The following is a 15318-nucleotide window of genomic DNA, read 5'->3' on the forward strand; positions in this document are numbered from 1 at the left end:
CAGTTCTGTCATATGCATTCAACTAGATAAAAGAAAACTTTACTGCCCATTATTGAACCTGGACGAAAACTAAAAACGTCTGATTTGTGGACGAGGATGAATTAGCATATATTAGTACATTTGTTCTCATGATACTGTGGGAAAGCTGAAAACCGTTGTGTCCAAAAAAAAGTAAGAATAAAGATCTTATTTCCAATGCAGGACATGATTGTTATATAAAAAAAATGTTTCAACCCTCAGAAAAGAAACAACTCTTTATTAGTAAGTCATTGAATTGTTTACTCAGATGATTCATTCAAAAACACAGATTCATTGCAGAACAAAACACCAGACTTTATAAGCAAGGAATTGAATCATTCACTCAAACGATTTGTTCAAACGTACTGCTTTATTCAGAAACAAATCATTGACTGTTTTTATGAGTGAGTTGTTGAATCATCTATTTAAACAATTAGCTCAAGAACACAGATTTATTGCAGAACGATACACCAGACTGGCTTTATAAGTGAGTTATTGAATCATTTACTTAAACAGTTTGTTATAAAACACTGATTCATTCATAAACAAACCACTGACTATCTTTATAAGTGAGTAAACTATTGACTTGAATGATTTGTTCAAACACTGATTAATTCAGAAACAAACCACTAACTTTATAAGCGAGTGATTAAATAATTGACTAAAATGATTTGTTCAAACACACAAAGAATATAAAACTGACTATCTTTATAGGTGAACCATTGAATCATTAATTCAAACGATTTGTTCAAACCCACTGATTCATTCAAAAACAAACCACTGAATATTTAAGTGAGTGAGTGTTTGAATCATTCATTTACATGATTTGTTCAAATCAAACATTTCATTCAGGACCTAAGTGCTACAACGTGTTCATGTTGCTGTAGGAGAAAAATATTTAATTCTGCTTTATCGGCGGAATGTAAACGGTAATATTGTGTCAGTTACTGAGTGTTACCTTCTTGTTTATTGAACTGTCATAAACGCACCACATGACATGGCTAGCAGATTCATGTCACTCTAGATATTAATATGCACATATACTTCACTTTAAAGTGAAAATAAAGCTGCATCAAGGGAGAAAGAAATGTTTGTCACATGCTGAGACATAAATAACTGGACAGCACTGAGGTGAAAAGACTTGCATCAGACTCCTTCCCACACACACAAACACACAAAACCCTTCAGGGAGACCTGGCAGTGCTTGTTACCCGAAGTATGACTCAAGTACGCCCTCTTTAATGAGGAGAGAAGAGAAGAAGAACAGAGAAGAAGATGTGAGAGAAATACGGAGAATAGACAAATAGAATGAATGTGAGAAGAAGGATGTGTGAAGATGCACAGGAAGCTCCGGGGAGGAGGGAAAGAGAGGAGAGAAGAAGAGAGAGAGAGTGTGAGAGAGGGAAGCGTAGAGATAGAATAAGTTGAGGGAGGATAATATGGCACATCAAAGCCTCTGAGCATCTGTGATTCATCAGATCGGATCAGATCAGATCAGGATGGAGAGAGTTTGCTGCCCAGTGTACGGCTCAGTTTTGACACTGGACCCACGTTTGGGAGCCTCTTGGACTTCAGTTCTGGAACGTCTCAAGATATCAATATTTATCAGCAAATTCACCTTTCACTCAATTAATTGGTCTGGACTTTCATACTGAACATGGTATGAACATTGAACACTTACCAAATTTTGCCAATTCGATATTATTTATATTAATATATATATATATATATATATATATATATATATATATATATATATACAATTTTCAGCCTAAATATGACAATATGACCGATCTTTATAACTACGCAAAATCATCGCTTATTTAAACAAGGGAGAGTTGCTCATAACTAATGAACTATATCCATAAGACACAAATATTATATATTTTTCTTGCAGCTGCATCAATGTCTGTATGGGTTATGTAACTCTAAAAGTGCTACAATAGGCATATTTATTCAATATTTGTCTATTTAACCTAAAACTGTCAATATGTCCAAATAACGAAGATGCAAAAGTGAATTTGGAGCTTGTTCACTTAATCGTGCCATTTTTTATGGTTCATATTATATATGTTTCACATATCAAATTTCATATTTCCTATTTCACTGTCATGTTTCATACTTCTGGTTTCAAGAATATGTAAGCATACTTTGGTGACATTTCTTTCAGCATCCCTCCTCTTTATTTGTTAACAGCTATATTATTAATTAATGCTAGCCAAACAATTCGATTTTATTTTTGCTTTACTTCAAGGGGAGATCTACAGTATAAGTGCTTTAGTCGAGTCCCATATTTAATATGTTTATTTAATGTCTAAGTAAAGTGCTGTAAGCAACAACATGACCTAATGTGACATTAATCTCGTTTTGACTGGACTGGAACACATGAGAATAACCGAGTTGTTTGTGGAACTGTTTGAAGGAACCAGATTTGCAGAAATGAGTCATAGTTTCCGAAAACTAGTAGGGACTTGTGTTTGAAATTAGTTTGAAACTTGCAGAAAGACGGAGTTTTCTAATCGCAGTGATTAAAAAAGACACGGCAGATGGAGAAAAGAAAAGAAAAAACAACGTGAGATGAACTCATCCTTCATGTGAGGTTAAATATCTCTGTTTATCAAAACCAAGCACTCACAGCATCTCTAGGCCTGTATCTTATTTGCCATACAGTCTTTGCATCCTAATGAGGACTCTATTGCACATATGCCAGAATCTATTTGCCACCGAAATCCCAAAACAAAGCGCTTAATAGAATTAGCGGTTTAGCTAAAGCTATGATAGCTAGAGGTTAATGTCAGGAACCGTGTCTAATGTAATCCTTTTATCTGTTGCCATCTTATCGCCTCACGTTATTAATTTCAGTCCCGAATCAGAGACCGCAGGGAGCAGATTACACACGTATCCCTGATTCCTGATGATTAGAAGAAACTGCTGGGATATGTGTCAGGAAAACATACCAAACAGACCACAGCAAATCTGATCAAGGGCTCTAGAGTATCAGAACAGGATACAAGCGCAAAATTAACCTTTGGGAGATTTTTCTTGGACAGAAATGAAACATTCTTGGACCAAACCTCCCTAACCAAAAGTAGCTCAGAGAAGGCCAGACTAAATTAGACGTAATTAAGCTTAAATAGGCTACTGTCGACTCTGTTTATCTAAAGTGGTTAAGGAAGTATGTTGTTTGCATGGAAAGTATGGTAGTAAGGAAGGAAAGTAAGGAAGTATGTTGTTTGAGTGTATTCCACTGGGCGGCAAATGTTGTTAACAACTGTTTCTTATGAGATACCAAGTTGTCTTCCTTGAGTTGCTTGGCACTTATGCTCACCATGGCTGCAAAATACAGTACAAACAAGATATATTTTGAAATGTTATTATTATTTAAAATAAAGGTTTTCTCTTTTAATATATTATAATTTATTCCTGTGATGACAAAGCTGAATTTTCAGCATCATTACTCCATTCTTCAGTGTCACATCTTCTTTCAGAAGTCATTCTACTATGCTGACATATCCCAATTTCCGAAAGTAAAATGGTTTGTGAATGTGGTTTCACACCACCTTTTTTTTTCACACCCCCCCAAATTTTGAGTCAGTAGCATTGTCTCTGTAGATGCGCAATCAAATCGTTTGAAGAGTGTTAGAGGGCTGAACTATTTCACAACACTTCAGAGAAGATAACTTGTTCTCTTGAGAGCTCAGACTATGGTTAAAAATATCGCCAGAGCATATTGCTCTCATTACGCTTTGTGTGAACAATCCATAATTATAATCTGCTTTGGGGAAATTAGTGAAACCCACATGAAGCAGAAGTACAGATTTAGAGAATTTTTAATAATTTAAAAAAAGAGTAACGTAGTATGGGGGGTTTTCAGACTGCAGTGATAACTACATTGAAATAAATAAATAAATGATTAACAAATAATATCTTTGCTTTCCAAAAATATCTAAACATTCCTACAACAAGCTAAACTTGCTGAACAGCAAAATTGTGTAAGATAATATTACTACTTATTTCCAGAGAATATATTTAGTGAGAACCAAAAAAAAAAAAAAAAAAACAAGGAAATAAATAAAAGGAACTGTATAAAAATGTAACACAAAAATAAGTATTTATGATTCTGTACTAATTACAAGACTCATAAGCATAAATATATAATGAAAGTAAAAACAGTAACATTGTGAACAGTTAGTATTTGTTTAGAAGAACAGCATTTATTTGAAATAGAAATAACATTATAAATCTCTATTCTGTCACTTTTGATGACTTTATCGGTCCCTTGCTAAAATAAATAAATAAATAACTTACTGATCCCAAACTTGTGAATGGCATTCTCTGAAACTAAGTCTTAATTTATAACAGTTGCTCAAATCAAATGCATCTTGTTTATTGGTATAATTTATCACCATAATGATTTTTAGATGTGTTTATTATTAATATTATTATGTGTGTGTGTGTGTGTGTGGGTGTGTGTGTTGAAATTAGCAATGTTAACACATGCATCACAACTGACATTGTCTGAGCCACACTCTCATTACTTTCTGCATTCAGTGGACCCTAAAAGCTGAAACAATTGCGTCATGATGCCTTGTTTCCACATTCCCAGCTGTGATGGATCTGTGTTCAAAAGCAGAAGGCCTGGTCCTGTGAGGTCCGCTGCTTTCGTCTGCTCTAGATCGCTAGCTTTTTAGCCAAGGCTCATCTTATCCAACAAAAGCCCTGTGTTTCAGAGGATTATCATGCTATTTATTCAACTACAGCTGCATAATCCCTTCATCAGACACAATATTTGCTATTTCTTTGCTGTTTGACTAACATATTCAAATGCTATAATACTTCACATCAACAAGAGATGGCAATCGCAACCCATTTCTACCACGTACTACCATGGGAGGGACAAGGTTTTCTTGGAAATACAACTATAAAGTACTCTTCAAATACCATGTAATAAATTCATTTTAGTACTGTAGTATATTTCAGATTACAATAGTATTGACATCTGATACCATCACTTTGCCTTTATACCACCACAGTATTAATGCACTTTAAAGAACACCATGGCATTATCACCAAAAGCACATTTACAAGGGATTTTTATGTAATACCATGGACTTTCCACGTTTGTTTGATTTATTCCTTCATTAACATGTGCTTAAAATTCTTGCCAGTGTCTTCCCATCCGTCGTCTGATTCATAAGGCTCTACTTGTTCTTCTGTCCTTAAATGGCACGGCGCAGTCTAGATGTGCTCTCTTCACAGACCATCTTCTCTTTAGTAATTAGAAAGAAATATGGCTGCGCTCCTCCCAGTGTGCGGAGAAAGATGTGCTGCGACTGGCCTACTTCTGAAGTCACAGGGAGCGCACGTCATCTTTAATAAAAATGAATAAAACGCAAGAACAACTTGAGAGGAAAGAAGGGAAGACCAGCTGCGCCTTTTCTCTTTTATTCTTTCATTTCCTTCTTTTATTTCAGGCTAATACTCCCCTAATACTTGTTCTTCTGCATTCTTTCCTCTAAAACCTTTTCTTCCTTTTTCATCTCCCGAATGACCGCAAGCAAGTCACAAGTTAAGCATTCGGTGGTATAACATTGAGTTTCACAGAAAAATAATGTCAGGGTCTGTAGTCCTAGCTGTTTTATTCGACGTGAAGTGGGTTGACTCATTGTGGCAGGGTTATTTAGATCACATGACCAACAAAAGTGAAAACTGTTATCGTTTACATATATAAATATCAGATGTAAAAGTAAAAAAAATTAAATGTCGCATTGACAAAAATATACATTTAAAGGAGAAGCAGCAAAATGATCAACTTACTGGAACTAAATAAAAATAAAAGAACTGTAACTACTGTAAACTTAAATTAAGACTGAAATAAAAATAAATAAAACCTCATATCATATAAACAAAATCTAATATAAATCACAAAAATACATAAATTACAATAAAAACTAAACCTATAAAAAAAATAAAAAGCTAATTCTTAGCTCAAGTAAATTAAAGATTAATTTTTAACGAATTTGTGCAATTTGCTTGTTGGTAATACACATTTAAACTGTTATCCATTGTATTTTATGTTGTTGGGTATCACAAAACGGAATATAAGACGAAAAAGTAGGTACTATCTTACAGGGGTCTCCTTTCCCCCACAATGCATTGCATCACGTCACGTCGGGGAGAGAATTTACCAAAGCCCGCCTTGAAAGCACTGAGAGTGACTAGAGAGACGAGTAGTAGACGAGAGTATTCAGTTAGCGCAGATTAAAGATAAATAGATAAATACATAGATATATATAGATAGATAGACTAATCACTATAGTAATCACTATTTCATACCACTACTGATGACTTTGTACCGTTCCAGGCAAGTTACGCTAAACTTTCTGAGCGCAAGGAATTGTAACTAGATTATTTATTTTATTGCAACGTTGCATTGACCTAAAATCGTTTTTGCAACGTGTACCACTTGCATAAACCCTGCATCCGTAGGCAGTATTATTTGTAGGGGCTGCTATCGTTGTTTCGCGTGATGTGTGACCTCTGAACTCGGAGTACATCGATCTAGTACGAGACACGAGTTCACGGGTGGGAAGTCACAGGTTTGATTGCCATTCCAGTGCACTTTCACGGGTTTAAGGTTGGAGAAACAAGGGTTACGGGTTGCCTGGAACGCGGCATCATACTAGGCTGAGGCTACACCTTTCCTCGACCTCTCCCCAACGTGACTTCATCACCGAGTTGCGTAAAAAAAAAAAAACGTTAATACCAAAAACTTAAAAAATAGGTCTTTAAAACCAATTTTGAGAAATTTAAAAAATGATACACATATCTTGAGTGATTTATGTACCCATTAATCGAAAGTGGTGGTTAACCTGCAACATGGCCTTTAAGGTTTTATTGACTAATTAATATGCTTCATATTTTTAAAGCCTCCAGAAGGTTGGCCTGGTTTACTTTTAGTGAAACTGTGTTACTAAAACCACGATTATTGCTTAAAAACACTGAGCGATGAGTCTGAATTAATTTCTGTGGTAACCGACATACAGCTTAACTTGCATTAAAAGTGGAACAATCCATTAAAAGAATTGGTGAAAATAATGCACGATTAAATTATGCAGAATAGAATGAAGTAGAGATTATTTAACAGAAAGCAAGCGGAGGTATACATAGAAGCAAAACAGCACTATACTAGAGATGAACTTTCTGTTATAAAAGAATGAAACCATGTCAGCCTCATTACAAATCAATCACTTCTCGCAAGAGATAGGACAGTATGTTTAACCAAACCCTCAGAAGAAGAGAACAAAGTAAAAGTAGATCGTACAACTCCCTTTGGTGTGCGCACAAAAAATAGTTTATTTCTAAATCCTTTGCCTTTTTTAGTAAATCGTGATCACAATCACACTGTACAAAAACTAATTGTACTAACTTATAATCTTGCATCATTTAAACATTATTTTCCTGTTTAACACTGTTAAGCTGCCTTGACAAAAAAGCACTGTATAAACAAAGGTGACTTGACTTAACGTGTGCTGCTTTCTTAGAAATGGTCAACTGGTTTTGGAATTGTTCTTTTCCTCTTACACGATGGGGTTAAAAGACATCTATTGGTCAGACGAAACAGACCGGAACTGGCAAATTAATCATTTCCTGCACCTCAGTTTACACACACACACACACACACACACATTGCCCTTTTCAATATGCAGTGCTGGCAATTTCTCTGTGTTGTCAACCTTGACTTACTTTGAAGAGGTCAGACACAGTTAGGTTCCCTTCACAACTCATTTAGATTTCAGGAGAGAAGAGAACTGAGAAGGGGTGAAGAAAAGTGGAGGAAAAGAATGAGAAGTAAACAACAGATGAAGCAAAGTGGACAACAACAACAACAAAAAGAAATCAGTGATAATATGTGTAATATGTGTTTATGCCTTTGTGGAACTGTGTGAATCACTCTCAGTTTCCCTCGAATGGAAACAAGCAGCTTGGTTCAGCATGGTTCGGAAGGCTTACCTCAGGTTTGGAACAAAACAATGGGGAGTTAATAATGACAGATCAAAATAATGTTAATTTTTGGGTGAAGCTTTTCTATGTTAATAGAAGTTGGAAGGGACAGAATGAGAAGACGTTACCAGAATGCAGAAGCTACATTTTTTTACTGTAAGAATATGGCATATGGCTATTGGTTCAAACACTAAATATGTATTCTCTAACATAAGCATTGAGAATTCAGATTTATTTTAATGTATCACCTTATTCAGATCATGATTCAATTATGAAAAAATAAAAACTCACTAGAAATGAATGTTTGATGTTATAATAGTACTATTACTACAAATAATGATTATTTATTCCCTTAAATTATTATTATGGTTGTTGTTTTATTACTTTTTATTATTACATCAAACATTTAGACAACAGCAGCTTTTGATAAAAATATATTATTTTTCACATTTTAAATTTATTTTGAAGAATTATTTGTGTAGTTTTAAGAAATTGTATTAATAAATATATTTAAAAGCTGTTTAATGGACATCTGAATTGAGTTCATAATTAGATTTGTTTTTTGTGTTTGTGTGCCATACTCTAATCTGATACTTAATTACGTATTTGAAAATATCTGAGATAGTTAGCTAAGTTTTAGTAATCAACAACTCTTGTTGAACTACTTTAAAACTATGAGTAGCATATCGTTTCAAAGTAGCATTTCAAAACTGATAAGCAGCCTCCAGTTCTCTCTGAATGAGGTCAGACTGGTTTGATCTATCACTACTGTCTCCTCACAGTATAACAGGGCCGTGGTGCTATGTCTGTGCTTTGTTTTAGGTTTCATTTCCAAGTTTCCCATGTCAGAAAATACAGGTACTTTTACTGGGTGAGGAAACAGGATCGCGTCTCCAAGGATTACAAACAAAACAGCTATAAATTGTCTTTACAAGAAAATTAATGTGTACTTAGGATGAAGCTATAAAAGCAGTAGCTGTTCTATACACTGAGAGCATCTCCATCTAATGTCTGCATTAATTGGATAGACACAATACTTGTGTTGCAGTGTGTGGGTGTGTATGTGTTTGTATGTACATTGATTGCCGGAGCCTCAGGGATATTCATTGTGTCTTTTCCCGATGCATTGATCCTACGCTGTTTACCGCTACGCTTCAACATGCACCGGTGTTTGTGTGTCAGTTTGTGTTCTTGGTTCTAGTGGGTGATATAAGGTTTGTGCATTGCCACAGGTATGTATTATGAATGCAATGAATACTGAGAAGGAAATTATTCTGAAATTTATAACCAGGCGCAAAGCAACTTTTTCAGTGTCAAGACATTTTTCTGTCCTGCTGCATGAAGTGAAGAAATCACAGCAAATCACAACATATTTGATGTTTAAAGGAATAGTTCAGAGCAAAATGCAAATTTTATGACTATTTATGCAACCTCGTACCCTTCCAGACTTGTATGCTGTACAAGTAGTGTGCTGTGAAAGTAGAAAGAGTGACCAGAGGTTGAGAAGCCTAAAAAAAAGCTTGAAGATTTTAATGTGCATAAGCATCATAAAACATTATGAACTTGAAAGGTAAGAATATGAATACCTGTGAAACCTTCCTGACCGCTTCGCCGCTGATCACCAGACCCTGCGCAAACGTTCTGGCCGCAATTACTGTGCGTGTGATTTTAGTCTTGAGCTCTCTCGGCGTGTCTCCAAACGGCTTCAGTGTTTCTGACTGCTTGGCTACGCACTCCAGATACTCCTCTCCAATAATGTACTGAGGGTTTAAAGCTTTAAAGAGTCTTTCCAGCAGACGGGCCCAGAATTCATTCAGCTCCTCCTCAAGATTGACACTGGACCCTCGGTAGTAGCGCCGGAGGTCTGAGTACAGATCCTGAAATACCTTTTTGATTTGGGAGAAGAAAGGTCCAAACCCGGTCTGGAAAGAGGTTTGGAGCGATGCTTCAGAGCGGTTCAACAGCTCCAAGAAATAATCTGGAAACACATAGACAAGAACATCATTAGAGCAGCTATTCGGAAAGCTCAAGGGTAGCATTCCTAATAAATAAAAAATAGAAAAACATTATTCTAAATCAACAAGGCAGTAGACAGTGACCAATATTTTATATAGAAAACTTAAAAGAAATATATAATAATATATTTCAAAATATCATATATATATATATATATATATATATATATATATATATATATATATATATATATATATATATATACATATATATACATATATATATATACACACAAATCTATATTTAAATTCAATTGTCCTTTACAATAATTACTAATAGATAAATTTACATTCAATTCAACAATTAGCATATAAATTACTTTCATATTGTCTATTTTTGAATAAACTATTTAGCAGATGTCAGGAGTAATTTTTAGATCCCTAAAGAAAATAAAATAAATAATTACTAATTGTGAATTTTTTTTTTAAAAAATGTAATTTTGACTTTTTTTGTATCTCATAATTTCTTGCAATTGGGAGTTTATCTTGCAACTCTTTACTCAGAAATTCACTAATAAAGCCTGAATTGTGATATAAAAAGTCACAATTACCTTTTTTATTTTTTATCCCGTGGCAAAATCAAGCTTCCATGCCAAACAACTCAAAATAGTAATTCTTTATAATTGTTATAATAAATTTGATTTGAATGAGGCACTATATCTATGAAATAGAAGGGAAATGAACCAAAATGCTTTTTTTAAAGCTATTTATCTCCACATAAAATCACAAGACAAACTGAAACACATCTATAGAAAAAAAATAATCCTAGACAATAGTTAGTTGAAACTAAATCAATGATTGAAATATGAATGAGTTTTTACACACACACACACACACACACACACACAAATGCAAATATTCTAGAGGGAAAGTCGATCAGTATGAATTGTGTTATGTAATACAGTGATATCATCAGCTCACAATAACCCAGTCACACATCAATCAATCCCACATTACCCTCGAGAGAGTGTTCAAGTACAGAAAGATAGTGTATATAAAAGTGTATAAATTCAGCCACTGGTCTGTACATTTATAATACACACACCAGAAGCACAACGAATCAGAACAGTGAACCCAAACCAGGTCAAAATTAATCTTTCTAAAACCTACACCACTTTTTTCAAATCCAGAGACATTGCACCAGTGGGATTATGTCTGTTCTAATACATTCATGATGAAATACAGAGCAGTATGCCATAAATAAGACCTTTTTGTGTCCTATATCTGAATATGTTCACATTAATCATGATTTTGAAAATGGCCAAACAAATGAATCATAAAACATAATGTGCACAGACTCATCTATTATTATCAAAACATCTATATTAAACAGATCACTGGTCATTTGTTTTTTCCAGCATATTTTTTGTATTATTATTATTATTTGATGAAATGAAATGAAGTGGACTCTAATCTAAATCCCATCACATTCACGTCCCCGGCACTATGAGAACCCCACATCCATTTTCTCTCTTCACGCTTCAATGGACACTTTTCTCACTTTTCATTTTAATAAAAGTGTGTTACCACTGATGCAGGTGAATCTGTCTTCACTCCAAATGCAGGTTTTTATGGTCTGCTAACACGACTTAAATCTTACAGCCCTTGTGTATTTGTACTTTCTGCATTGTAAAAGGCAGAACAATAGTTTTGATCTTAAACTATTTTTTTATGTATCCGATTAATTTCACTGTTTAAACACAATTTAAGTTCATTGTTCCTCCCACATTAATATTTATTCAGTTAAATTAAAATGAAAACGAAAAAGGACATGACTCATATCAGTATTGATTATTTTAATGGGTTATTATTTTAACGGGTGCCTGATTTTTTTTTTAAAGGTGGAAAGGGAGGCATGTTCAAAAAGTTTTGAGAACCGCTGAATAAATTGATCAAAACTGATAGTAAACACATTTATAATGTTTTTTTATTATTATTATTTTTTTTTATAAAGATATCTATTATATTTTATAATATTATATATTATTATTATTATTATTATTATTATTGTTATCTAAGAAAAAAAATAATTTTATGTATTCTGGAATCCTGGAATAAAATTATCATGATTTCAACAAAATAAAATAAAACAAAACAAAACAAAAATGCTTTTAACATTGTAATACATTACAGGGAAACATTACATTTTAAAATATATTAAAATTGAAAAGGGTAGAAATGTTTTATTGTACAAGATATTGTAAATATTGTTAAAAAAAATATAACTATATATATTGAAGTGCCAAAAACAGGTCAGAGTTTTACATTTACACAAGATATTATGCAGATTGTTGGGTTCTTCATTAGAGTTCCTCCAAAAAAAGAAAGTCATACAGGTTTGGAACAACACTAATGTGCATAAATGATGATAGAATGTCTATTTTAGGGTAAAGTAAAACTTTAAGTGTCTCATTATGTTGGGGGGTCTGTGTATAAGGTGAGGAAACAGCCAGACTTTGAATAAATTGAAACTGATATCAAAAAGAAAAAAGAAAGGCCACGAAAGGTAGATACCCAGTTCTTCATATTCCTGTCACACTCCTCTGACCCTCCACCCCCTCACTACACCCTTCTTTGCGCTCTCTCTCGTTCCCCTCTCCTCTATCTATCTCTCTGACAGGCGCGCGGGCGTAATGATATCAGCAGCATCGTAACAGAACACGCCGGGCTGTTAATTTGCGGCCGAGTCCATGATGGAGAGACAAGCAGCTGGGGACCACAGAGTGATGGAATGAGAGGAGAGAGAGAGGAAGGGATGAAAGAAGAGAGGGATTTGAATGCGATTACATGTAATTGTATTTGTGCATTCTGACAAATTGCTGAATGACTGAACTAAAGAAGCACCAGCCCTCCCTCATTGTATTCAATATTTTAAATGAATGCACGCACACACACAGACCTTTGAAGCTGTATTAGTGTGAGGACCTTTCAAAGACGTCATATTTTCCTAAACAACTTTTATGATATTTTGCTAGCCGTTGGACAGTTAAATGCCAGTTCACACCAGGAACATTAACTATAACCTTAACTATATTGGCTTCCAAACCAATGGACGATAACATTCTGCTTATTATAAGTGGGTGCTTCAGATTTGTCGCCTGCTGCTTTAAATGCTCAAGCTCTTTAAAGCTGGGTGGATTCTGCTTGGCTCTCAATTACCTTATTGTTAAGCTTTTAGAAAAATTGTTCTGAAATTGATTCCATTGAAATTGTTTCTTTGTGTTATTGTTATGGCTGTGGTGTGCTTCTCATAGAGCATTAGAGTGATTATTAAAGCTTGATAGTTAAGGTCTTTGCACACAGTCCGAAATTCTCGTCTGAAATTTTCACCCGTTAAAAAATAAATAAGACCTCACTTTGTGTCAATCACATTTACACACTGCCTCCAAAACCTTTGTCCGACAAAAATGAAAATTCTGTTATTTTTCAAACTTGCATGAGTTTCTTTGTTCTTTGTGAACACACACACACACACACATCAACGGCCATACTTAACCTCCTAAAACAGACACATAACAGCTCATTATGCTCTAGTGTAGTTTTAGCTGTGCTATTCTGGAAAGCTATTCCAGAAAGAAAACACTTTCCTAGAGAAAAACCTTTCAACACATAGAACATAAATCCAAATTAAAGACTCATCTGATGACAAAAATAACTACACTGACTGAAAAAGAGGAGGACGAGTGTACAACAAGATTACATGATTGATCATAAGTGGATGATAGAAAAATTGATGGATTGAATGACAGAGAGACAGAATGATAGATGGATGGATGGATGGATGGATGGATGGATGGATGGATGGATGGATGGATGGATGGATGGATAGGAAAAAGAATAGATAGAATGACAAAACATTGGATGGATGGATGGATGGATGGATAGAAGAAATGATAGAACAACAGAGACAACAATGGATGGATGGACAGAAGAACAGGAGAGACAGAATGATGGACAATGGATAAACAGAAGGATAGAACAATATATGTAACAAAAAAGAAACAGAATCATGGATGGGTGGATAGATAGATGGAAGAATAGACAGAACAACAAAATGACTGAATGGACAGACAGAACAACAGATAAAACAACAAAGAGACAGAATGATGGATGGATAGACATACACTGTAGATGAACAGATAGAACAACAGAGAGACAGACCAATGGGTGGATGAACAGATAGGAGAATAGATAGAACAACAGAAAGACAGAACAATGGATGTATGGGTGGATAGATAGACAGACAGATAGAATGATATATAGAACAACAGAGAGACAGACTGATGGAAGGGTGGATGGATAGAAGGATAGATAGAACAACAGAGAGACAGACTGATGGAAGGGTGGATGGATAGAAGGATAGATAGAACAACAACAGAGAGACAGACTGATGGAAGGGTGGATGATAGAAGGATAGATAGAACAACAACAGAGAGACAGACTGATGGAAGGGTGGATGATAGAAGGATAGAAGGATAGATAGAACAACAGAGAGACAGACTGATGGAAGGGTGGATGGATAGAAGGATAGATAGAACAACAGAGAGACAGACTGATGGAAGGGTGGATGGACAGAAGGATAGATAGAACAACAACAGAGAGACAGACTGATGGAAGGGTGGATGGACAGAAGGATAGATAGAACAACAGAGAGACAGAACAATGGATGGATAGAAAGACATAAAACGATAGAGCAAACAATAGAGAGAGAACAATTGATGGATGGATGGATTATACTCAGGAGAGTACAATCTCAATCACACGACTCTTTGCTGCCTAATTCTTTAATTATGAAGCTATTATACTGAAATTATAAGGGAAAATGTGAGAGAAAGAATGAAAGAAACCTGAAATCAATTTAGAAATGACAACAACATCTGAGATTTATTATTTCAGAGTCTTAGCCCCAATTTGCTGTAAATTGATCTCTTTTCCAGACAGTAAGGGATGAGAACTGAAAACAAATGGCCACGTCTATGACAGCACACATGATTTAGAGAGCCTGTTTTATTATGTTTGCACAAAATCTTGTCACATATTGCACTGTTAATGCCTTTAGTCTTTCAAATCTTACATAAATAGCTTCACACACACAACCACAGACACACAAGTACAGAAACACACAGACACGCATACACTCACACACACCCTGGGTATAATCCACCATAGCTGCTTACTGTGCCAAGCATAATTCATGCTGGGAAACACACACTGACCAGATCTCCTCCCTGTGCCACAGCACTTGGGAAATAATCACAGTTCAAGCATTCTCACCACAAAC

The 15318-nt window shown here is 34.9% G+C and overlaps 1 protein-coding gene across 1 annotated transcript in view; it reads right to left on the bottom strand.

Annotated features, from left to right (window-relative positions):
• gpc1b (glypican 1b) overlaps positions 1-15318 on the bottom strand; it is a 59412-nt gene that overhangs the window by 7819 nt on the left and 36275 nt on the right. Inside the window, exon 3 of the mRNA XM_026207141.1 lies at positions 9609-10000. Within this exon, the coding sequence (XP_026062926.1) occupies positions 9609-10000 (392 nt within the window). The remainder of the gene's footprint in view (positions 1-9608; positions 10001-15318) is intronic.

Source organism: Carassius auratus, chromosome 27 (genome assembly GCF_003368295.1).
Source record: "Carassius auratus strain Wakin chromosome 27, ASM336829v1, whole genome shotgun sequence".
Lineage (NCBI taxonomy): Eukaryota > Metazoa > Chordata > Actinopteri > Cypriniformes > Cyprinidae > Carassius > Carassius auratus.